Source organism: Zootoca vivipara, chromosome 2, assembly GCF_965207765.1.
Source record: "Zootoca vivipara chromosome 2, rZooViv2.hap1.1, whole genome shotgun sequence".
Taxonomy (NCBI): domain Eukaryota; kingdom Metazoa; phylum Chordata; class Lepidosauria; order Squamata; family Lacertidae; genus Zootoca; species Zootoca vivipara.
The window spans coordinates 26976123-27000534 of NC_142584.1; the positions used below are offsets into that span (position 1 = coordinate 26976123).

The window sequence follows — 24412 nt, forward strand, 5'->3', positions numbered from 1 at the left end:
CTTGCTGTTTACCTCTTCAAGTTGAGAATCTGGAAAATCCCACAGAGATTTGGGTTGGGGTCACCATAGCAGTGGTAGGCAGTAAACATATATAAGAGTGTCCAGATGGGCGGGGTATAAATTATTATTATTATTATTATTATTATTATTATTATTATTATTATTATAGTTTAGCTTAATGCAAGCAGCAGAGCTACCTAGCACTCTGCTGTTTTACAAAATGAAAAAAAATCAGGAGAAATATATTTGCTTTACCTGTTGAAGTAATTGAAAACAGAGAGTGGGAGGTAAATCAGATAAGAGACAGCTTGAATGAGTATGCAGTTGTTTACAAGTATTGTATCTACAGTCTCTGGATTAAACACCTGTAGTATATTAATGTTGCAAGATGCTTGAGAAGCAGGTGCTGACAGAAGGCCAGAGAGCTCTGGGATACCCAGTACATTAAAAGAGAGACCACAATGGTCCCGTATATTCTGGGGGAGAGAAATGTAGGCCATGGGCATAGCAAATCATACAACATCCCACCGTTCTTCATTTGTACATGTGTTAACAGTGGCATATTTATTGAGATCTGAAGGGTCAAATCCTTTGCCTGCTTGCCCCATTGAAATCAAGGGGTCCCTCTCGCTTTCAGATCGGCCCCAAAGCACCTTCTTTTCAACATTTTAAGCGAAATGTAGGGAACAATGGGAACCAAGCCCATTGGGGACAAGCCACAGAATGAAACATGTCTGAATTTTTTAAACTCAGCTGAACAGTGTCTTGATTTTCAATGGAACAGAAGCGCTGTCTTTCCTAGTCAACATAAGACTCTGCATAGTGGGGTGTGCAGTCAGGGTTGGGAGGCAAAAGGTCAATTAAGCTTGGAAGTGTTTGAGTGTGTGTAAAAGAGTGTTCAGAAAGTTTGAACAAACATGCCCCCAGTCCCTCTTGAGCTTAGTTCAGAATAAATTGCAGCACTGTCAAGTCCTTCCAAGGCCCTGAGACAAAGGACCACCACACGCTTGCCCATTTCCAAAACAGTTCAGTGGGGCATTTGTTCCACCCATACCACTTTCTTCTGCTCTTCAGCAATGGCCATGCGGACACAGCTGACAAGAGTGTCATGGTCACTCCAGCCGTCGGGGGCAATGGTGCCATAGAGGCAGGGCACCGTCTCCAACTGGGCCTCCTCTTTCCGGGCAGTCTCCAAAAGTTGCTCCTCGGTTGCTCCGAGGCGCTGGAGGGCTTTCCTGAAATGCAGATCATTTGTTGGGCTGGAGGTCAGCAACTTAAGACCTGGGGGCCTTACTCTCATGGGATGTTATCCTCCAAACCAGGGGTCTCCAAACTAAGGCCCGGGGGCCGGATGCGGCCCAATTGCCTTCTAAATCCGGCCCGCGGACGGTCCGGGAATCAGCATGGTTTTACATGAGTAGAATGTGTCCTTTTATTTAAAATGCATCTCTGGGTTATTTGTAGGGCATAGGAATTCGTTCATATATTTTTTCAAAATATAGTCCGGCCCCCCCACAAGGTCTGAGGGACAGTGGACCAGCCCCCTGCTGAAAAAGTTTGCTGACAAACCATGGGAGGTGTGAGTAAGTGGCAGAAGAAATTATCTCCCCTGCCTGTTTCAGTGATTGGCATAGTTGTCATCCAATACTTTTGCAGGGGGTTCGATTATGTAATTATTATTTACTTAAATGATTTCTAGACTGTCCAATAGCACAACAACCTCTCTGGGCAGCTTGCTTCTTTTAAAAAAAACTCAATTCAAAAGCACCCCCTTTCACAGCCATGCCACAACGTGATAGGTATGACTTTCTGCCACACCCATAAATGCCGCTCCAAATACATTAAAGGCTCCATCATCAACTTTATGCAATTCAAATCCTGGCATGAAAGGAAGGTTGTTGTGGCTTTAGGATTATGCTAAGGAGGCCTTGGCCCTTCGGCTCTTACCTGAATTTCTTTCCATTCTTTTCACTGATAGTGACCAAGATGATGATGGGGTAGATTTCCATAGCCAGGAGTTCCTGCACACTTTCCAGGCCCAGGTCCAGCCAGCCATGCACATTCTAGAAGGGAGCAGGTTCAGGGTGCAATTAAGTTCCAAGTCTGTGCATGTGTGTTTCTTAAGAGGTGGGGGTTGACAAACCCTAGTCTCTCATAAGAGATACTTGCATCTGCACCCCTGGGCCACATCCCCAGACCCCCTGCACCCCTATTACCTTTTGCATCAGCCACTCCAGAGCCTGATGGGGAACACAAAAGTTGCTACTCGTCTCACTTTTTTCGGGGAGCGCATCTCTGCTCTGTGTTTCACCTTGGGGTTCTGCAGAGGGAAGAAACAGGTCAAGAAGACAACACAGCTTGGTGCCGTTCTGGAGAAGCTTCCAAACTGGACCTTGCCTCTCAGGAATTATTGGTGACACTGCTGGGTGTGGGTGTGGGCAGAGTAGAAAATGAGCAAATGTACCATAAGGCACATTTGTCAAGATGTCAAGGTGTGTGTCTTGGGGTGAGGCAGTACTTGTGACAAGAACTGGAGATGGACATCAGAAGACAACCTCCACTACCCTCAATTCCATTGCTTCAATGGAAGACACTTCCATTTACTTGCCCCTTCTGTTGAGTGAAGCCAAGCCAAAGTCCCGCAGGTTGCTGTTCCCTTGGCCCATGGCTTATCCAACCTGCACAGTTCCAGCAAAGGGAGCCCAGCTAGTTTATGTAACAATGGGGCCGGGCCCCATCCCAAGGACGTACCTGCTGGACATTTCTCAAAGGCCTTGGACAGGCACAACTTGTCAGCCAGGATCCTTCCCAACAGCGTGGGCACCAGGAGAACTGGGCGTGGGCAGCCAGGCCTGCAGGGCCTGACCAAAGTGTACGGCATCAGGCTGACACAGCTCCTGGTGTGGAGGCTGACTCGGCGGCTCACTAGAGGAAGAGGAAGAAGAGCCAAGTCTGGAGGAGGCCACTCATTCAAAGCCACACACAGAGATCCCCATTGAAGAGAAATGAGCCATTGATGCTGTTCTGCAGAAGACCAACATCAAGACCAGGCATAGGCAAACTCGTCCCTCCATACGTTTTGGGACTACAACTCCCATCACCCCTAGCTAACGACCAGTGGTCAGGGATGATGGGAGTTGTAGTCCCAAAACATCTGGAGGGCCAAGTTTTCCTATGCCTGCTCAAGACAATTGTCTTCTGGAACAACACATTGCTTAAAGGACAAGGACAATTATCTTTTTTTTAGAAACAGAAACTACCCGGAACTCACTATGTGGCTTGCTGGAGTCCGACAGGCTGCAGTCCATTGATGACCAGAGCGGATTGATCTTCTTGTTGTCTGTGCTCACGATGCGCACCAGTTTGGGCTGCAACCCAGAATTCTGCAAGGCAGGAAGGAATGTCAAACCTTCATTCCAAATGACTTTCACTCAGTATGTCTTCCACATATCAGTGCTGTTAGGGATATATGCTTCCTTCTCTCTGCCAACCTCCCTAGGCTTACAAGGGAAATGGCACTGGCCCGCGCCCATTGTTGGAGCTGCATGTTTCGTCGCCGGTGACTGCCGTTCGCAATCTGAACAAATGCTTGCAGATTTAATTTCAATGACGAGACGTCGTCACTCCAAAGCAAGGGGTGGAGGAAACCGAGGTTTACAGAGATGCACCAGTAATAATGGTTGCACAGAATTGTCCATAAACGACTGCACAGGACAGTTCCAGTGAGCTGTGCCTGCAACCATATGGAAAATATATTAAGATTTTTTCCCTCAAATTATTTCATAGGCTGCTCCCAATTACCTTGTGAGTGATGGTGCTCTTCTGGGCCATTTCCTGGATCAGGGTGATGAGTTGCTGCTGTGCCCTAGGGTGGAAAGAAAGGGGACAGAGGAATGCATTAGGTAGAAAGGAGTAGATGTGGTCCCCCCTCCTTGGCCATCATGCCATGTGGAGAGGACCATCTCAGATGTGCTAAGGAGGCCTCCTCAGATGATGAATCTCACCGGCAGTAGTTGGGGATAGTCCCAGCATCCATGTCTTTCATGGTGTAGGGGTTCACCTGGCAGGCACTCCACTGCGTTTGGCCCTGGCACACTGTGTCGGTGATGTGCAGAATGTCATGGCACCCTACTAGAAGTTCCCCAGGTGCCTGCCTCTCAAGGCAGAGGTTGGACCGAACGTAGAAGGAGTCTCCAGATGTCACCAGCTTGGAGTTCAGGTCACTCAGCAGCTTCTTGTAGCCTAATGGGTTAGAGAGTATTGGAAATGCTGTGTAGGAATAGCAGGAGTGCAGGATAAGAGTTGAGAAGCCCAAGGGGCATGGGGAGAATGATGATGTCTTCCTGACTCTACCCATGGCTAGGGAGATGCCCAGGGTTGTCCCAAAACATTTTGATGCCCAAGGTGGAAAATCTAAAAGAGCACCTCCTCGTTCACACTATTTAACATGGGGTGCAATCCGCCAGAAAGTTGTCTTTCTAACACATTCCTCCTTGAAATGCTCTTGCACAGCTTACAATCATTTCAACTGGGTTTGTGCAGGGGAACTTCCCAATGGATTCTACCCATGAAGCAGGTCTGTCTGTCTCCTAGTATGCCACCCTTAGTGGTATCCACTGTTCACCTTACTTGATGGTGGGACCGCAAGCAATATCCGTATCACTGATTGCTCATAGCGACTTCCCCTTTCTCATCAGGCGACCCTTACCCTCCATGTTGAGCCGCACGGACAGGCAGCAGAAGCCATTGACCCTTTCCAGGACCCAAAGAGCCTCCTCAAGTGTTGCATCCTCCAGGACAGCCTTGAAACCTGGTTCCATGACTCCGTAATCCACCTACAAATTCGAAGAAGACTAGCTCAAAAATAAAATCAAGGGGAGTGCTTTGAAGAAGGGTTTCAAGAGGCAGACAAACACATGATGGCAATCGGTTGCAGCCCAGTGAAGCCACAACACAGGAGAATCCTTCGCCATGTTCATGTTACAATGACACCTTTGGTAAAAAGTGCCTAAGTAGTCTGGCAAGGGGAAACGAGTGCTGAATCTCCAATGAAGGCAGAAGAAGCTGAGCAATATGACTTGCATTAGGGTGGTTCACTGTTCTGGAGCAATTTCCTGTCAAGTTTTTAGCTTATTACCCTTGGCTTGAGGCAGTGTGTTCCCAAGTAAAATAAAAAAATTCCTTCAGTAGCACCTTTTTTTTATTTTTTTTTTTATTTATTTTTTATTTTTTTTTATTTTACTTCGATCCAGACCAACACGGCTACCTACCTGTTCCCAAGTAGTTGAGGGAGTTGCATCCCTCTGAAAGTAGCCCAGCAGGAGACACCTGCACATGTCCTACTCTGAGCAGTCATCTCTGTGCCCAATGACTGTCTCCTTGGGGTGCTTAGGCTTAGTTGCTGAGCCTTCCAGAAGCCATGCCTCTTGCTCAACCATCTCATAATTTCTTCTTCATGATTCAGATATAGATTGCCCCACCCAGCAAGCACTTTTACTACAAGGCAATAGGAGCTTCCCGGCACTCGCACTGTTCAACGTGAGTTGCTGGGGAGTAAAGATTCTATTGTTGTTTAATTTCATTTCTATACCGCTTTCTGTTTTTAACAACAACAAACACATCGGAGCAGTTTGCAACCTACGTTGAAACATCAAATAGAACATTCCAAAATAAAACATTATGGAAGAAGACCAAATACAAAACAAACATCCAAAGAAACATAATTAGCAGGAAACTAAAATACCTTAAAAGATTTCAAAATAAGACATTGCAAAGGAAGGTCATATATAGAAACACATTTAAAACAGCATAATTAGGAAGAAAATAAAATATTATGTTTTAGAACATTTTCTATTCTATCCACAGCAATTACAACTATCCTGCACATTAATGTTGTGAGCGCAGTGGTCATTACTCTACACTTGGAGTGGCTTTGGTGTTTTCCATTTTGTTTCCTTCCTCCAGCACCAAATCATTGTCAGGTGGCAGTTCCCTGGGTTATACATGGGGACAGGGATGTAGCTAGGAGGAGGAGTAAAGCGTCCAAAGGAAATAGGTTATCTCCATGGGAAAGAGAAAGATAGGCTCCTTAGGCATAACCACGGAGTCTCCGATGATGCTATGGAGTGCGGAGATGTGCACGTCTTACCAGCACAATCTGATGGCCCGGCGACAAAGACATCTCATCAGCCGCAGAGCCAGGCGTGACTTGGTGAATGAAGATGCCCGTCTGGTTCCCCCCAATGATGCTGATCTGTTCCATCAAAGTGTTGGCTTGGAAGGCAATGGTTGTGATGCGGCTTGGGAAACGCTGTGCAAGCCTCCGGCGCATAGGCACACTGGGGGAGAGGAGAATGGAGCCATGAGGACAGAGTGGGCATGGGGGCTTCTGTCTCCTCCCAGATGTGCATATCTCCCCTTTCCTTCCCCTTGGCTCATCCCATCACAGGTTCAACTGAGCTTCATAGCATAATAATAGGTCTTAAAACCTTACCTCTGAGAAAAAATGTGTGCATGCAGACACACACACACACATCATGGTAGGCAACTAACCCTAGATGACCTGTACCAGGGGTGCCATCTTGAACAAAATATTGGGGGGCAGATAAGCCCCGCCCCACATAATCGATCACATGATGCAGTGCACACACACTATTTAAATAGCAATGTCTAGCAACTTTGGGGGGGGGCTCAAATATTTTATTGGGGGGGCAAAGACCCCTTGGCCCCTAGGAGTTAGCTCCTATGACCTGTACCAATTACTTCAATGGGAAGCCTACAGTCATTTGCCTACGGTATACAAAAATGTTAGCTGGCCTGCTACTTGCTACTCAAATGTTCCATTCTTGCTTAAACTTGACACCCGTTTCTCATTTCTGTTGCCCCTTGCCACCACCCTGCTTCTTGGCCTGTGTGCTCCTCTTTCCTCACCCCTGCAAGTTGCCTTCAGATAGATTCCTTGGGTAACAAACTCATTTTTTCCTTCTTGTCAGCACAGCCCTTTTGTCTTTTGCCCAGGACATGGGTGCCTCAATTGTTGAGGCAATCCTCATTGACTTAGGCCTTGAGTCTGTGGATACTTACGACCCAAACTTTCTGCGGTTGGGAACTTGACATTTACCTCTCTGAGATGCAGGGGTCCAGGTGAAGCCACAAAGAGTTGCCATCTGGAATGAAAAAAATGTTTGAATAGGTGAGAACTAAGTGGCCGCTTTATTTGTCTCTAACCAGGCACCCATGTTAAGTTAGCAAAGCTGCACAACAACCAATCAGAATGGGGCAGTAAGTTCTGCAACAAGAGGCAGGATCTATTATTGCTGCACAAAATGCTTGGCTGGTAACCTTCAGAATTTACTCATTGTGTCTCCTTTGCTTTGCTGGATATGGGGTGCCTGGTAGATGAGGGGTGTGGCCTGGGAAAGTCACATGGGCTCAAGAGATCCCTAAAGGGTCACATTTGGCCCTGCAGATCTGAAGTTCTCCACCCCCAAAAAACAGGTAATCAGACTTCACCAAGGAAGCAAATTCTGGAATTGTATGATCTACAGTCCCTGCTTTTTCCTCTTCAATACAGATCTGACTCTGGAGTCCTAGTATTGTACTTAAAATTAACACTTTGATAACAAGTCTCCTACTATTATTGATATGATTGTTTTGCCCTATCCCAACTGAAGGGCCCAGTTAGATTGTGGGCCCTTTGGAGATAGTCTATTTTAACTGAAGCTGCTACAATTTGCCCAGAGCTAATGAGGTAATTTCCTGCCAACCTAGCAGTTCGAAAGCATGTCAAAGTGCAAGTACCTGTAGATAAATAGGTCCTGCTACAGCAGGAAGGTAAACAGGGTTTCCATGTGCTGCCCTGGTTCACCAGAAGCGGCTTTGTCATACTGGCCACATGACCTGGAAGCTGTACGCCGGCTCCCTCGGCCAATAACGCGAGATGAGCACACAAAACCCAGAGTCTGTCACGACTGGACCTAATGGTCAGGGGTCCCTTTACCTTTACCTTTAATGAGGTAATTATAAATACAACAACTTAATGGGAAGAGTCGTCTCCTCCCCTTAGCCAGGGACACACCAACCTAGGTTTGATCCCTTACCATCTTTTCCCACCATCTCATACTCAAAAGGGGGATCTTCTACTTTCTCTTCAGAAGCTGAAAGGAAATCCTCCTCCAGAAACTCCAGGGAACTGCTGCAAGAGGAGACATAAATAAGATGAAATTAACAGAGCGTGAACTGAAAAGATAGATCAATCCAGGGTGTCATGGCGGTTGCGAGGTTATATTCAGGATGGGGTGTGTGTGTGTGATGAGCAATCTTAAAATACTCCCTCCTTATATATTGTTTAGTTGAGCCTAGAACAGATTCACACATGTCCAATGGAGCCTGTTAGCACATCATTTTAACTCCCCCACACACTACATAATAAAATTGTCATACTGCAGTTTGCACGGCTGTCAGTTTGCACAGAATCTGGTGGTATATGAAGACTTAAGGGTGCAAGTTTCTACCCTCCATGGCTGTGAAGAAAACATATGGAAAGTATAAGATTAAGGTGTATAAAGACTTCCAGTGGTGGTGGTAGATAATAATCACATCTCCATATCCACCTAATTGCTCTTAAGCCCCTTTCCAAATTCTGCTAAAATCTGGATGACTGGGAAAAAAGCTCTAGGTATAGGTAGGTAGCCGTGTTGGTCTGCCGTAGTCGGAACAAAATAAAAAATTTCCTTCCAGTAGCACCTTGGAGACCAACTAAGCTCATACTAATGACAAACTTAGTTGGTCTCTAAGGTGCTACTGGAAGGATTTTTTTTATTTTGTTGGGGGGGGGGGAAGTATCTGTGATAAATTCTATTTCTAGAATTTCTATAAATCAGTATTTCTATAAATATTTATCCATTAAACATATATCTATAAATCTATTTCTGGGAGAAAAGCAATGACAAACCTAGACAGCATCTTAAAAAGCAGAGACATCACCTTGCCGACAAAGGTCCGTATAGTTAAAGCTATGGTTTTCCCAGTAGTGATGTATGGAAGTGAGAGCTGGACCATAAAGAAAGCTGATCGCCGAAGAATTGATGCTTTTGAATTATGGTGCTGGAGGAGACTCTTGAGAGTCCCATGGACTGCAAGAAGATCAAACCTATCCATTCTTAAGGAAATCAGCCCTGAGTGCTCCCTGGAAGGACAGATCGTGAAGCTGAGGCTCCAATACTTTGGCCACCTCATGAGAAGAGAAGAATCATTGGAAAAGACCCTGATGTTGGGAAAGATTGAGGGCACTAGGAGAAGGGGACGACAGAGGACAAGATGGTTGGACAGTGTTCTCGAAGCTACGAACATGAGTTTGACCAAACTACGGGAGGCAGTGCAAGACAGGAGTGCCTGGCGTGCTATGGTCCATGGGGTCACGAAGAGTCGGACACGACTAAACAACTAAACAACAACTATAAATCTATTAAACATATTTCTATAAATCAGTATTTATTTGCCCACTTTGCAAAATGCACCTGTCTATCAAAATCAGGATTATCTCTCTCTCCTTCTTCTTTTTTCATCATAAGCACACATGCCCACATAGGCCTAGCTGGGAACCAGCAGTATACAGCAGAGCATGGTCTTTACTCACCTTCTGGAAAAAGAACTTTCTTGCATGGCTCTCCTCTGTAGGGAATGCTTACATGGTGGGATTGGGCAGCATGAGCGGATGCTCCCAAGCAGCTCTTGATTTGACCTGTTGCTTAAATCTGACCAAGACTGCGAAAGAAAAGAAGTGGGTCAGGCCACTCAGACACAGGGGAACTCCAATTTCCCCATTCAGGTCTTTCCCCCAGGTGTTCTGTGCCCTAAAGAGTGGAGGCCTGAAAGACAAGTGAGACCCCACACCCTGAGGATAGTATCCTGTGGCTCCTCCCCCAACCCCAACCCCCCACTGCCTTGCAGTTGGAGAAAGTGTGATGGGTTTGGGGAGGGGTGAGCTGTACACCTCAGACATGCTCAAGAAGCTGTCCTGGCTGTCACCCTGGGGGCAGACGGCATTCATGCGCACAAGACGCTGCTTCCTCTTTGGACAAGGTTCCTTGGTCAGAGAGCTGGCAGGCCCATCCCACTGCACCTGCTTAGAGGAAATGGAGAGAGAGAAATGGCTCATAAAACATGCAGCAAAGAACTGCCTGCAGTGCAGAAAATACTGGAGGGAACAACGCCATATAGATGATAAGGGGCTGCCATTTTTCTCCTACCCCAGTCATTTCCATGCTGTGTGCTGGGGAATATGAGTATGTTGCCTGCTAACAAGTAATTTTAATGTTTATCCCCCCCATATAATAAAATTGTCGTTCTGTTGTCATGCTGCAGTTTGCATGGCTGTCAGTAGGTGGCTATGGTAACTCCAGTGTGACAGCAGACAAGCAAGCAAGCAAGCAGTGGAGGTGGCCAGTGGCCCTAGTGAGCTACTTAAAAGCAGGATGGGAGGCGCTTCAGAGAGCAGTTTGGTAAGCCACTTTCTGAAATGCTTTCCTTTCAAAGGGGTTGGAGGTGAGGGTGAGCTGTGAGGGGTGGGGGAGTGAGTGCTGTGAGGGGAGGTTTGGGCGAACTGGGAGGAGGAGATAGACGAGGAAGTGGGAGAGGTGTAATGGGAGGGGGCTCTTGGTTACCGTCATCCCAAAACTCACCGCGAGTGCTGAGCCACGTAGGCCTGTCTGCTTCCTGAGTTCACAGATCTCATCAGTGAGCTCAAAGACTTTGCGGCGGAGTGAATCTTTCTCCAGGAGGCTCTGAGAAATTTCCAACTGAGCAGCGTCCCTTGCGCTGTAGGCCTGGTCGGGGGGGGGGGGACAGAAACACACCATCGGCAAGGGCTTTGGGAGACAGGCGGAAATAAGCTGTCGGCAGCAACAGTTACAGGGACAAGTGCAGGAGATCAAAACTATTCTCACAACAGCTTAAAAGGTTCCAGTGAGCCATTTGCTCTGGGGGCTTGAGAATCAACCCTAAATAGGGGCGGAACATACCAGAGGAAGCACAAGGAGTACTCCGCAGTACCAACAGAAAAGCCAAGATGCTGCCTGAGTTGTCTTGGGACTGCAAAATATAAAAGTAAGGCCAAACCTACTTATTTGGCCACTTTCTGCTAATGCAGGGTTGATTGCATGCAGGACCTCTGACTTGAGTAACACAGCTATGTGGGGAGGGCAGGGGGAAGAGATTCCGCAAACAGAATTAATAATGCAGCCAATTCTCTGTTTGGACAACAAGCCATGTTACAATTGCTGCTATCCTTTTTAACTATTGGGCTGGATTCTAGCTGCCCATTAAAACCTTGCAGCTAGTAACAGGTAACGTCGTCCATTATATGGCTTGGAACATTTGATTGGACATTTCCTTAACTGCTGCAACATTCTAGAATGGTAAAGATCCCTTCTAATTGGACAATCCACCACTTCCCTTACTTTGGTAACCTCCCTGGCGCCTGCCCTGAAAAAAACTCCTCTCTTTCCTGTGGTCAGACCTTTAGGTGTTACCTGATCTCTCTCCTTCTGCAGATCAGCCACTTGTGCCTGGAGGGCACTGATTTTGTCCTTGTAGATCTCACAGTCCACCTTCATCCTCTGGCACTGGATCAGAGTGTGCTCCTTTTCTTCCCAGCACTGAATGGTGACAAAAAATGTTAGAAAGATATTAACAAGCACATGACACTCTTTGCCACCACCTTAAGGCACAGAACATAATTGTAGGGTTGGAAAGGACCACAAGGGTCATCTAGCAGCTAGCCCAAACCCCTGAAATGGCAGGAATCTTTGTGACCAACGTGGGGCTCAAACCCACAACCCTGAGATTAAGAGTCTCATGCTGTACCAACTGAGCTATCCCAGGTCCTCTTGACACCTACTTTATGCTGGTAATGTAACCCAGCTTGACAGCGTTCAGGTGCAACTTCGAAATATATTTAGAGCAGCCTTTGTTGTGAGACTCTGTCCTAAAGGTATTGGGCTCCCGCAGTTTTAATCAGATGCTGTTTGATATTTTAAATGTTCTATGGTTTATTTATTTTTGGTATTGCTTTGTATCCTTAGCTGCCCTGTGCTCCCCTAGGGGAGGAAGCATGGGATACAAATGTAAACAAACAATTTGGGCTGGGGTTTTGTAACCTCATGCTATGGACATGAATTGTCCTCCTGACCTGAGTTGGAAAGAGACTTGATTCCTCTGCTTTCCACCTTGCCTAAAGGCAAGCATGGGTTGTGCAGCCCCCTCTCACCTGCTTCCGCTGATTCTCAGCAAGCGCCGCCTGCTCCCTCAGCGAGTGGATGCGATTCAGCAGCTCCTGCTTTCCATCCAGAGCATCATCAAGGTTCTGCTCCAGGATATCCTTCTGCACCTGGGCAAATGAGAGAGGCTCATCAGAGGCACATTTCTGCTCCCCTTACCCTGCCACCACACCCTTGCCCAGGTTGGGGTGCATGGGCATGGAAACCCATAAGTGGCGGTTGGATCTGTGACAATCTGCCTCCTCAAAGGCTAAGCCTCCTGCAGCCAGTAAAGGAACGTTATGCAGTTGGAGGGGGTTTGTGCAAGACAAACAGTTTTGCTGAAATGTGAGGAAACAACTGTGCAGGTGCCTATATAAGTTTGTAAGAAGCTTGTCTTTAGGGCAAACACATTAAGGGCATATCTACATTGCAAATCTACATTGGTTCTTACACCAGAACACCAGTATGCTGCTGAAGTATCATAGAAATGGTTGTTTTGTGAAACTAAGAATTCTGTTAAGAAATCCCCATCTCTCGTCACAGAACTACAGTTCCCTGGATTCTCTGGGGGAAGGAAAAGGACTGTGGAAATAATTGGGGTTCCACAGCACAAGTAAAACCTGTATGAAAGTATTCCTGGAAATAGTCTTTTACCACGCTGAAGGTCCCCAGCTCCACCATTGACTTGAGACGCTCATTCTCCTCTCTCAGTGTCAGAAGCTCATCGGCCTGTGGCTGTGGGTCCCCAGCTGGCCTTGGGGACCTCTCCCATTCACAATATGATGACACCCGGGCTCGCTGCAATTCCTGCTTCATCAGGTACAGCTACCATTGATGGGAACACAGAGGAGAAGGAGAAGAAGCAGTAGTGAGCGAGCGAGACGAGTGGTAGCAACATGAAACACCAGGCCAGGTTTGGATGCTCACTCTGAAACACAGGACCTGAGAGTCTGGTTTTAAGAATGCAGCTAGACTTCCAAGTCCTTCTAACAGTGGACTCAGCTGGGGAGTGCCAACAGAACTGGAGCCCAAACAGGCCCACTGAGAAACAAGATGGTGGCACCAGCACGTTCAAGGAAACTCCAAATTTAAAACAAAAACAAATAAAACTAAGGGGACGCACATACCCATCCCCAACAGCCAATGGAAAACTGAGCATGCTTAGTGCCCATGGAATGTTGAGAGGCAGCTGGGAAATAAAGGTGGAAAACTAGGAGTGAGGAAAGGCCTGCTTGAGCTCTATACAGCTTATTCCAGGTGTGGTGGGGGACCTTTGCCCCCCCCCCAGATGCTGCTGATCTACAGCTCCCATCAGATCAAGCAATCATGGCCAATGACCAGATGTTATGGAAGCTGCAGTTCAGCAACCTATGGAGGGCCAATGGTTTCTCACACCTGGCTTACAGTATACAGCATGACTGACTGGCTGGTGGAAACTCTGAACAGGACCACCCCTACTAAGGGGTGGGGTTACACTATTACTCCCCCCCCCAAAAAAACCCCTCAGTAAGCACTTACTGAGGGGTGTCTTTTTCCACACTCTAAACCTATGCACGTTCTGCAAGAGGCTCAGCTAAATACATACTTAGGTCAATCATAGCACAGAAGGAAAGAGAAAAATCTGGACAACCATAAAGAAATTGATGATAGGCTATTGGTTCTCCTGGCACACAATGCAATCTACAATAGCACACTCTTCAGCTGATGGGTCCAATAAACCAGGCATTTCAGGAGTCATCTTGTAAGAAACCCTACTCTCTTCCAACAAGCAGATACCAAACAATCTCTCTCTGTCTGGAATCAGATTGCATCATTTCCATGGAATTTTATGTTATGTCACTTCCAGTCAATCCAAATGGGTCATCGTCTACTGGTAATTGTATTGGAGGAGGTGTCCATGGGGTGGAAGAGCTATGCCTTTCCTCTGAAGCTGCAGCATAAATTGTTGCCTCCACTGGAGGCAAGGTGCCAAGCTAGGCATTCCTCCAGGCAAGCTAACAATTCCTGCATTCCGAAACACCTAGCAGTAAAAGTAGGCATGTACAAAAATAGCTACAGATGACTGACAGGAAGCACTCTGGAGCTGTGGCAAAACATTCATTGAAACACTGCATTTAGAGGACTAGCGAAAGACTCTGGGAATTTCTTTGAAACACATAATGCTCATCCATCATTCCTGATAGCAGCCTGTCACTCCTAAAACGATGTCACAACGCTGAGCACGACACCCTACCACACCTCTTCCTGCAGGCTCTGACAGCGGGTGATGGCCAGGTCCTTCTCCTGCAGGGCACTGCTGTAACGTAAAGACAGGCCATAAAGTTCATCTTTAAGCTTGAGGGCCTCATGGAAGTGGGCACTGAGTTCCCTCTTCATACGGTTACATTCGGCCTCAATGCCGCTCAGGCTTTCAGCTTGTGCTTCCAGCCGGGCAGTCTTCTCCTTCAGCTTGCGGCAGTGATGGAGCAAAGAGACCTTCTGCCGCTTCTCCTGGCTCAGTTCTTCCTGCAGGCTGCTCACTGCCTTGGCCAAGCATTCTGTCAGTTGGGAACTCTCAATCAGGTCTAGAGTAAGGGAAATACGGTAACAGTTAGGGCTTTGACAGGTCTAGGCCTAGCATGAGGCAGTATCCACCTCAGGTGGCCAGATTCTGGCAGCAGTCTGGTGTTTATTGTATTTCTGCTACCTGGTGTTTGTGTGAGGAAGTTGGCAAGGGGAGGTTGGCAAGTTACCTGTGTGTGTGTGTGTGTGTGTGTGTGTAAGAGACACCATTTCGATTATCTGCCTCAGGTGCCAAAATATCTTGGGCCAGCCTCACTTCAGGGGCTGAAGATTGTTTTTAACACAACTGTCTACTCCCAAGAAAGTGAGCTATGAATAGGTGGGGTGCAGGGTTTGAGAAAACTCACCACTGAAATGATTGTGGTCTATGGAAGGTTCCAAGCCAGTGATGAGCACATAAATATCTGGGTTGTGGAGTTTCAGGCTTTCCAGAAAGGCAAGGGCTCCATTTTTCCCACGGAATTTCAAGAGATCCAGCATGTGACCTACAAGGGAATAAGAAAGAACAGCAGAATAAAGCCATTGAGTTCCTCTCCTATGGGACTCCCTAAGACCCACCCTGCCTGCTGGGTCAGAGGAACATGGCAGGTGATGTGATGTGCCATATCTCTGTAAGTAATTTTGTTAGCCAGCTAAATGGCCTTCTATAGCAACTGCAGTACAGAGAAGCCAACAGAGCAGTCTTTAAGGACTGATATAGGCTGCAATCAGTTGTCTTGACAGGCCCAGCTTTGGCTTCCTTCCTTCAACCTTGGTCTGTGCGGGAATGATTTTACCCTACCTGTGGTCTTTGTGGAACAATTTGCCCTATCTGTCTTTGGCAGCCTTCCCCAATCTGGTGTCCTCGTGCCAACTGGGGTTGATAAGCATTATTGTCCAAAACATATTGAGGGCACCAGGTTGTGAAACACCCATCCTCCTTTGACTGACAGAGAGGAGCTCCTTCCCATTTAGTATCTCATTTATTCCCCCAGCCACAAATGATGTCCTAGCAGTCCAAATATTTGCATCAACAGCTAGCCTTCCCTCCAGTGGTAACACTACCATGGTGAGATTCTTTGGACACAGGCTATGTCTGCTCCTAAAGTTGGTGGCCTTCCTCATCTGCTTATGGTGAGGATGAATGATTATCAACTTGGGTGGTGTATCAACTTGGTGGTGTAGATCAAGGTTCAACAGGGCTGTCCCGCCTCCCCTTCTACATTTCTTCTAGAGGGAGAGGAGCAAACATATCCCCTTTCCCCGTTTTTAGGTAGATGTGCCTTATGGCGCCCCATCAACATTGCCACACTAAGGCTGCTCACCCACTCTCATGGCGCTGTTTGTAAACTGAGGGCTGTGCAGCACCTCTTCCTCATCAAGTTGACCAAGCACCTTGGCCTGGCGCAGGTAGGGTGTGAGCCGGCTAGGGGTGACACCACGAACAATCCTGTAGCGATGACCCTCTACCATCTCCCACAAAAGGTCCTCATCCATGTCACGGAGCTCTTGATCAACCAGGATGGGGTTATCTGCTCCTGCCTCCGCCATAATAGGAACCTGGAAGGACGAGAGGGGCTAGTAGTTTTCGAAGGGCACAAATCAAAAACTTATTTTTCGAAGCTCTAAATACACAGTAGGTAAGCTCTCCATAAGCTACACAGCTGTTGTTTCAAATTGAGTGTGTGGCACAGCAGAGGCCGAATACCAGCCTAGAAAACAGCATTGCACAATATACTGCAGGACCAAAAGGATTCTTGGAGATCATCGAGTCCATAATCTTCTCTGCTTTTATCCAAACTAACACTACATGCACTATACACCTGTCTTCATTATACACCTTTAGGCACCAGGCAAAAATCTTCCTTTTTAACTAAGCCTTTGGTTGATTTGATTGACATCCTATGCCATTTAAAATGTGCGGTGTTTTTTTGGGGGGGGGTATTGGGTTGTTGTTTTTATTTTGATTATATATTTTGTGGTTTTATATTCTGATTTTGTTCTATGATCCACCCTGAGACCTCTGGGTATAGGGCAGTATATAAATTCTAATAAAATAAAATAATAATAATAATAATAATAATACATACATACATACATACATACATACATACTACAGATGCTACAGATTACAGCAATTATCCATACTGTTGCCTGAAATGTGTCCATTATACTTTCTTACCTAAGTATAGCAACAATTTAGTTCTGGGTGCATAATATATCTCCCCCCCCCCCCCGTCTCCCTTTTTCTTAAAATGCTTCTAGACCTTATGGAAGCAAAAAATATATAATGGTAAAGGAAGGGGCATTTCTTCAGTGTCACGTACTGGCTTGCTCCTCCCCATGGCAAACACAAGTACTATGCAAACCAGACACCCCCAAACTTCGGCCATCCAGATGTTTTGGACTACAATCCCCATCATCCCTGACCACTGGTCCTGTTAGCTAGGGATCATGGGAGTTGTAGGCCAAAACATCTGGAGGGCCGCACTTTGGGGATGCCTGATGCAAACGTTATATGTGCATTTATTTATTTTATTTTTTGTATTTTGCATCATTTACACAGGGCACAGAATTTGAGCTGTTTTGTGTGTGCAGCATAGAAAGTCCTGATTATCAGTGTGTCACAAGCAAAGCATGAACCCACATGCCAAAGATGCCTATGAGGTTCAAAGAATAGTTTATTAAAATCAGCCACATTGGTTCATTGAGTCCAGAAGGCAAATCTATTTATGGTGTAAAACCTGCTGCTGGACTTTTTTCTTCTTCCCAGCCTGCTCACAAAGGATCGCTGGTTAATAATTCAGAATAGACGGTTGCTATTTCATGAAAAGGAACTAATGGTTAGGAGATCATTTCCTAGTAGGCTAGGAATCTCTGCATGTGTTTGAATGAGGCACCAACATGAGTTTGGAGAAGGTGACACTCCTCCATCTGATGCCCAGAAGGCAGTAAAACAACAGTTGACATTTTCTCAAAGCATGTGTGTGCTCTGGTTGGAGTGAACTGAAACTGCAGGATTGCCCAAGCTGCTACCCATATATAGGGGGATTTCCTGTCTTGTTTGAAATGCATGCTTTGCCTCCACTTACGCTCTGCTTGCACATTTGTCAACAAACATTATAAATGCATCCCAGGTATCCAAAAGAAACTAAACCCAGAAGTATTGCCATTGGAACTTTTCCACACTTGAAGAAGTGGGTGAACAAACACACACACACACACACACACACACACACACACACACACACACACAGGCACCTTAATAAATGGTTGTCTAACCTACACATTTATTTAACATTTACAGTGTGGGTGTCTGCTGGATTCTGGAGTAAAGCCTGATGGCTAATAATCTGCTCCTTGTTAATTTACATCTAGAGCTGGAATTATTCCCATGTGCACCTCCCCTGTCCTTTCTGTGTCCTTCCAAGTGTCTAGCACGTATCTAGTGCTAACTAAATAACCACAACAACAATACGGTCCTCTTATAGGCCACAATGGACTGTTAACACCACCAATCCATTTGCCTAGAGGCAGCAGTGATTAAACATGCCAATAAAATTCCAATAAGGTAGGCAGGGATGAGAACATTATCCTAACCATCAAAACTAGAAGCTTTCCCTCCTCCTCCTCCTCCTCCTCCTCACAACAACAACAACAACAACCAATTCGATTTGGCTTCCTATCTGAAAGTAAGTAGCACAGGGCCATATTCCAGCTAGAGCAGTTCAAGAAGCTGACAGGCTGCCCAAACAAGGAAAGTACAGTTGGATGAGAATCACGTCAATAGCCATTTCCCTTTTAGGCACAGAATTTTTTAGGTGATTGGGAGGAAGCCATACCGGTAATACTGGACAAAAAAGGTTTCAGATCATTTGAAGTGCCTGATAGGGGGAAAAACCTTTCCAGATCGGGGTGGAAATTTTATTTTTGCCTTCCTTTCCTAAATCAAATAATAAAGCAAGCTGCCACCAAGCAACAAATCCCAGCACTCTGGCTTGGCCCTACCATTAGGCAGGGAACAGCAGCAAGGTGCTGGAGGATAGAGCTCTCTGTGTTTGTGTGTTCTCCTTCTCTCCCCTCTCAGGTGTTTTGGAGGATGCCGTCCCATCACTGTCTGTTGATGCAAGATACAATTACCAGTCCCAATTGGCTTCTGTATGGGGAATGGGGAGCACCAGCAACTTTTGCCACAGGGAGATCTTTGGCTGGCTCTGCCAACACTACCCTCCAGGACCCTAGGTCTCCTGCTACATCAATTTATTTTGAGATTTCTGCATAATCCTTTACCTAACAATCCTGGGCAGATTAAAAACGTCAGAAATACATAATATGCATCATCATTAATTCATTCATTCATTCATATCATGTCTTGTATGCAACGTTGCCGATCAGGAGCGGGGACTCTGTGCTGTTGGGCCACGCTATCGGGCTGAAAGGAGTTGGAGACCAACAACTTCCACAGAGCCAGGTGTTTCCCATCCTTGTTGTAGAGCAGGGGTCACCAAACTTTTTCAGCAGGGGGCCGGGCCACTGTCACTCAGACCTTGGGGGGGGGAGACTATATTGGGGGGGGGCTGAATTCCTATGTCCCACAAATAACCCAGAGATGCATTTTAAATAAAAGGACACATTCTACTCATGTAAATACACGCTGATTCCCGGACTGTCTGCAGGCCGGATTTAGAAGGCAATTGGGTCAGATCCGGCCCCCGGGCCTTAGTTTGCCTACCCATGTTGTAGAGGTACATGTTTCTTTGCAAAGACAAGCCTCGTGTCTAATAATAATAATAATTTATTCGTACCTTGCCCATCTGGCTGGGTCTCCCCAGCCACTCTGGGCGGCTTCCAGCAAAGATTAAAATACAATAAAATGTCACAGATTTAAAACTTCCCTAAACTGCCTTCAAATGTTTTCTAAATGTCAGGTAGTTGTTTATCTCTTTGACCTCTGATGGGAGGGCATTCCACAGGGCGGGAGCCACTACAAAGAAGGCCCTCTGCCTGGTTCCCTGTAGCTTTGCTTTTCGCAGTGAGGGAAAAGCCAGAAGGCCCTCAGCGCTGGACCTCAGTGTCCGGGCAGAACGATGAAGGTGGAGACGTTCCTTCAGGTATACCACAGAATGTTGTCTGGTCCACAGTTACACATATATTTTGGACCACAGTGGTTGGGAATGCAGACTGGGGTGCGTATGATTATTACCTGACTTTTAAAAAAAGCCAGGAAGTGGTACCCAGGCACTTAAATGCAGAGAGAACTCGAAACCCATCGTTCCATTTGGGAGATAGAATGAGGTAATGAAAATAACAACAATCTGGGATTCCAAACTCGTCAGTGGTTGGAAGCGGGGAATTTAGGAGCAGAAATTGTGCACACTGCCCAAGTTTCTTTGGAGGGAGGATAAAATGCAATGGACAAACAAACAAATAAACTTCTCCAATAAGTAAGCAGGGAATGCAGAATCTGTGGAGTAAGAACAGCTAAGTCCTGGGGGGTTTTATCTAGAAAAAGAGGTGTCTAAACTCGCCATGAACATCTCCCTCTTTCTCTTAGAATGGCAATGGTGCCCACCTGAGAAGTTCCGGAACTTACCTGAGAGGTGCCAGAACTGAGTTCTGGCGATTTCCCACTGAAGAAAAGCCCTGTTGTTCTCAGGTGTTTAGTTTCTGGGACTCCATATGGTGTCTGTATAAAGCAGTTTATCAGTCTTGAAGGCCCTAGAGGCCTGCATTTAGGGGTGTTGAAGTAAATGGAGGAGAAGGAGGACACTCAAGTCCAAATTAAGTCCTTCAATTCACTGAGCAACCTACTAAACTCTTATTCGCCTCAGCTCTTTTGCCCTGGATGTGATTGAGATAGCAGCCCTTCCTTTCCTTCAGGCCAAGCCACCCCCCTGACAGAAACACTGAACGCTAAAGCTGAGACCCTACTAGTCCTACCTGTTCCTGCTGATCCACAGGGGTGAATGTTGTCCTCGACATATTGGTGTTGCATGTCTTGGAGAAAGACTGTGATGTCTGGAGAACAGTGAACAGGTTTTTCAGGAGGGCCAGCTCTGCTTGCCAGGGAGATTTAATGTATTCATCAGCAGTTCTTCCTCCTGGGCAGAGTGCCAGGCTAAGAGAGAGCTATTATTCCACCAGAGGTATATGGCTCTATTGCATAGCAAGGCATTATTACCTCGGCAAGCTAATCAGACTTCCTTCCAGTTACAGGAGCTGAGAGTTCGCATAAGTAACAACGTGGGCTCAGGTTGTAAACACCAGGGTGCCAAAGTTCAAGTCCTCCCTCAAGTAGTTTCACCAGGGTGGGTTTTGGACAAACACTGCCCTTTCTCACCTTGGTTTCTCACCCGCGAACAAAACTGTAAGACACATAAATAACTATCTCCTACAATATTTCGAATATCATGAATGGTACACAGTGACAAAATCCCAAAGCATATTGCTTCCTTATAAATAACTTTGGTTGGAATCAAATCAAATACACTCACATGTACAACCAAGATGATCAAGGGTCTGGAAACCAAGCTTTATGAAGAAGGGTTGAAGGATCAGGGTATGTTCAGCCTAGAAAAGAGGAAAGTGAGAGGCGATATGATAGCCATCTTCAAATATCTCTCAAGAGCTTTCACATGGAACAAGAGGGAACAAGCTTGTTTTACCCTCCTGCTCTGGAGGGTAGGACTTATCATTATTTTATTTTTATTGTTGGAAACAAGAAGTATATTGGCTGTTCTGGAGCATTTGCAGTTTGCTTTTCAACTGGCTCTAGAGGGAAAGGAGGGAAAGGAGACTCAAGATGAAGTTCATGCTTCAGGGAGAGGTTGATCCTCTGCTTATAGGAGGAGCCAGGCTCAACCTCCAGTTGAAATATCTTGGATAGAAAGGTTGGGAAAATTTGGTCCTCTTCCTCCCCATTTAATTTTCACAACAACCCTGTGAGGTAGGTTAGGCTGAGAGACTGACTGGCCCAAGAACATCCAGTGAGCTTTCATGGCTAATCAGAACCTTGGTCTCCCAGGTCCTAGTCATCACCATCATCAAACCTTTTATTGGCGTCACATACAAACATCCATAACAAATCAATACAGAATTACCACCTTCCCAGTGGCACAAAACATTTGCCAAAAGAAAAAAGGCAAAGCAGTCTATTGCCACATCTCTAAATCTCCAGGAAGATCAGATGTCTGCAATGACAAAAAACCAAATAAATATATTTAGCCACTAACTTAGTGATCTCCTGATCATTCCCCAGTAATAGAAAATGTATGACCTCCAACTCTGGTTTCCATTTGGGGATGCAGAGTTGATCTAGGAATTGCTGGCGGAGATCAGCTTATAGTTTACATTTAAGAACCATATGTGTAAGGATTTCCACGAGATGGTCTTCACATGGGCAAATTCTTTCTCCTTCCACCCTGCCCGAGAACCTTCCCCAAAGGAGGTTTGATGGATTTGAATTAAACCTGGCCAGTGAAAATGCCCTTCTTTATTGAGGGTTAAGCAAAAATTCAAGATAATTGTGGTTAATTTCATGTGCCCAAGAAAGTTGAAAGTAAAGCGGGGAACATGTTTTCTCTGCTGCTACTGTTAGTTCCTGGCATTCAATCTCCCACAACCTAGTTTTTATTATAGCCTTGGCAGATGGTAGGGACATCGATCGCAAAAAGTTCCACTGACAGCCCGAGTTGCTGTACCTTTACTGTTAAACTGTTGTAACGCTGGGGAAAGAAAGGGGTCTAACAAAACTTTGCTGAGGAGATACTCTTTATCTCTTGTAAGGCAGATGTTTAACCAGCACAGAAGAAATCTCGCCCAGGCGACAGTCTCTACCTTGTGTTGACCTCCCTCTAGACACAAGACTGCATAGGATACACAGCGTAGGACAGCAAAAATCTTAAAAAGGAAAGCTGCCTGCATTCGTTCTACCAGCTAGTTAACCCTAGCAGCCAGACTGGAATTCTGTAGAGCAATTTGGTGTTGAAGACCTTAAGGGCAGAGGGGATATGCGAATTACCTCTTGTTATGAAGAAACACATTATGGCCTGCATAGACATCTTACTGGCATTCACCGCCCGTTGCATGGTGCAAGGACCAAAGAAGCCTATGATGGAATGTAATTCCCAGATAGCTGAATTTGAATACCTGCTGGATGGTTTTTCCACCAAATACCCAGCTATAGTTCTTGCGTGAATTCCCCAAAACCAATATTTTGCTTTTATCAAAGTTCATGCACGATTTCATTATGGACAGATAGTCAATACAGGAATTTAACAATCGTTTTAAGCCAATTCTTGTCTGTGAAAGCAAAATAATATCATCTGCATATAGGAGGATGGGAATGCTTGAATGGGAATGCTTGAATGGGAATGCTTGAATGGGAATGCTTGAATGGGAATGCTTGAATGGGAATGTTTTGGGCTATGGGCGTCCACCTGCTTTAGTGAAGAAGTGAGGTCGTTAAGAAAAAGGTTAAAAAGAGAGGGAGCAAGTACACAGCCCTGCTTTGCTCCTCAGTCTATAATGACAGGACCTGTCATTTCATTCCCTGGTGTTGTTCTTATACAACAGGTGTTCTTTGTATAGAGCTTTTTGATCAAGTAAAGTAATCTAGGTTCTAGGCCCATTGTCTCCAATTTGCTCCATAACAGCTGCCTGTCAACAGTGTCAAAAGCAGCCTTGATATCTAGGAAGGCCACATAAAAACATTCTTTGTGGAGCAGTGTGTAGCGGCTAAATGAGATAACACCATGCAGTTGCGTAAAGTGGATTTCCCTGGCCTAAACCCTGCCTGCTCTGGACCTATGATGTTATTCTCAGCAAGCCAAGTAGTTAGTTTATTTGACAGATGTTTAGCGTACAATTTCCCGATGTTTGACAATACTGTAGACTTATTGGCCAATCGTTGGACGGCAGCTTTTTGTCACTCTTTTTAAAGATTGGGATAATTATAGATTGCTGCCATGAGTTAGGCATAATTCCAGATCTATCTATCACAGTGAATAGTTCTGCTAGTACCGGAGCCCACCACTCTGACTTAGCTTTGATCAATTCAGATGGAATAGCATCAGGGCCGGCAGCCTTTCCTGCTTTCATCTGGTCAATTAAACTTATAACTTCGGTAAAGGAGACAGGGCGCCACTCATCCGTGAAAGTAAAAATGACATGATCCTGACTATCAGGTGGAATACAGTCATCGAAGAAAACCGCCTTGAAATGCTCTACCCATAACAAAGATAGAATCAATGTCAGCGAATCATCCTGTGTCTGTGTGGGAGTCTGCGACAGCCTTCCAAAAATTCTTATGATCTTTCATTAGGATGGCTGAAAGTAGCGTATCCCAACATGCATGATTATATCTTATCCAGCTGAGCTGGATAGTTTCCCTGAGTTGTCAGGATCTGGAGAAGTAAATATCAGACCATCAAGAGCTGCCCGTCTCTCTGAACTCTCTATAGATTCTCCTAACCTCGGTTTTAATTGCTATTGTTTCTTTGTCAGTCCAATCGCCAATCCTCCTCTTCTTAGGTGGCCTATGCGAGTGTAAATGCGACAGTTCAGTTATTAAAATGTTGATAAATTCCTCAGAGTGACTCCAACAACAGGGG

General features: G+C 45.8%; 1 protein-coding gene across 5 annotated transcripts; it reads right to left on the reverse strand.

The window, feature by feature from the left end:
• Positions 1–160: 160 nt before the first annotated feature.
• On the reverse strand, positions 161–21316 carry CARD14 (caspase recruitment domain family member 14). Of its 5 annotated transcripts, none has more exons than XM_088661473.1 (21): positions 21296–21316; positions 16127–16361; positions 15170–15307; positions 14499–14824; positions 12915–13085; positions 12269–12388; positions 11532–11657; positions 10683–10826; positions 9995–10126; positions 9638–9765; positions 8100–8194; positions 7121–7166; positions 6149–6338; positions 4709–4835; positions 4005–4242; positions 3802–3865; positions 3272–3383; positions 2752–2925; positions 2217–2320; positions 1948–2063; positions 161–1235 (listed from the first exon to the last, which is right to left on the reverse strand). In XM_088661473.1, the coding sequence occupies exons 2-21, from the start codon at positions 16350–16352 to the stop codon at positions 1028–1030; spliced, it is 2985 nt and encodes a 994-aa protein (XP_088517599.1). In that variant the 5' UTR covers positions 16353–16361; positions 21296–21316; the 3' UTR covers positions 161–1027. The 5 variants fall into 5 exon arrangements, with proteins under 5 accessions (XP_088517599.1, XP_034960050.3, XP_034960049.3 ...); XM_035104159.3 differs by lacking the exon at positions 21296–21316 and adding an exon at positions 20742–20890 and having other exon boundaries at positions 9995–10123; XM_035104158.3 differs by lacking the exon at positions 21296–21316 and adding an exon at positions 20742–20890.
• Positions 21317–24412: the final 3096 nt, after the last annotated feature.

Bases quoted from the DNA above. Each gene is read 5' to 3' on its own strand.
- CARD14 (XM_035104158.3), bottom strand. From the start codon at position 20,783: ATGTCGAGGACAACATTCACCCCTGTGGATCAGCAGGAACAG. The intron at 10,127-10,682 runs GTGAGTTTTGGG...ATTTCCTCTAAG, and splicing joins TACGTGGCTCAGCACTCGCG to CAGGTGCAGTGGGATGGGCC. The intron at 1,236-1,947 runs GTAAGAGCCGAA...TCTGCATTTCAG, and splicing joins AAGAATGGAAAGAAATTCAG to GAAAGCCCTCCAGCGCCTCG.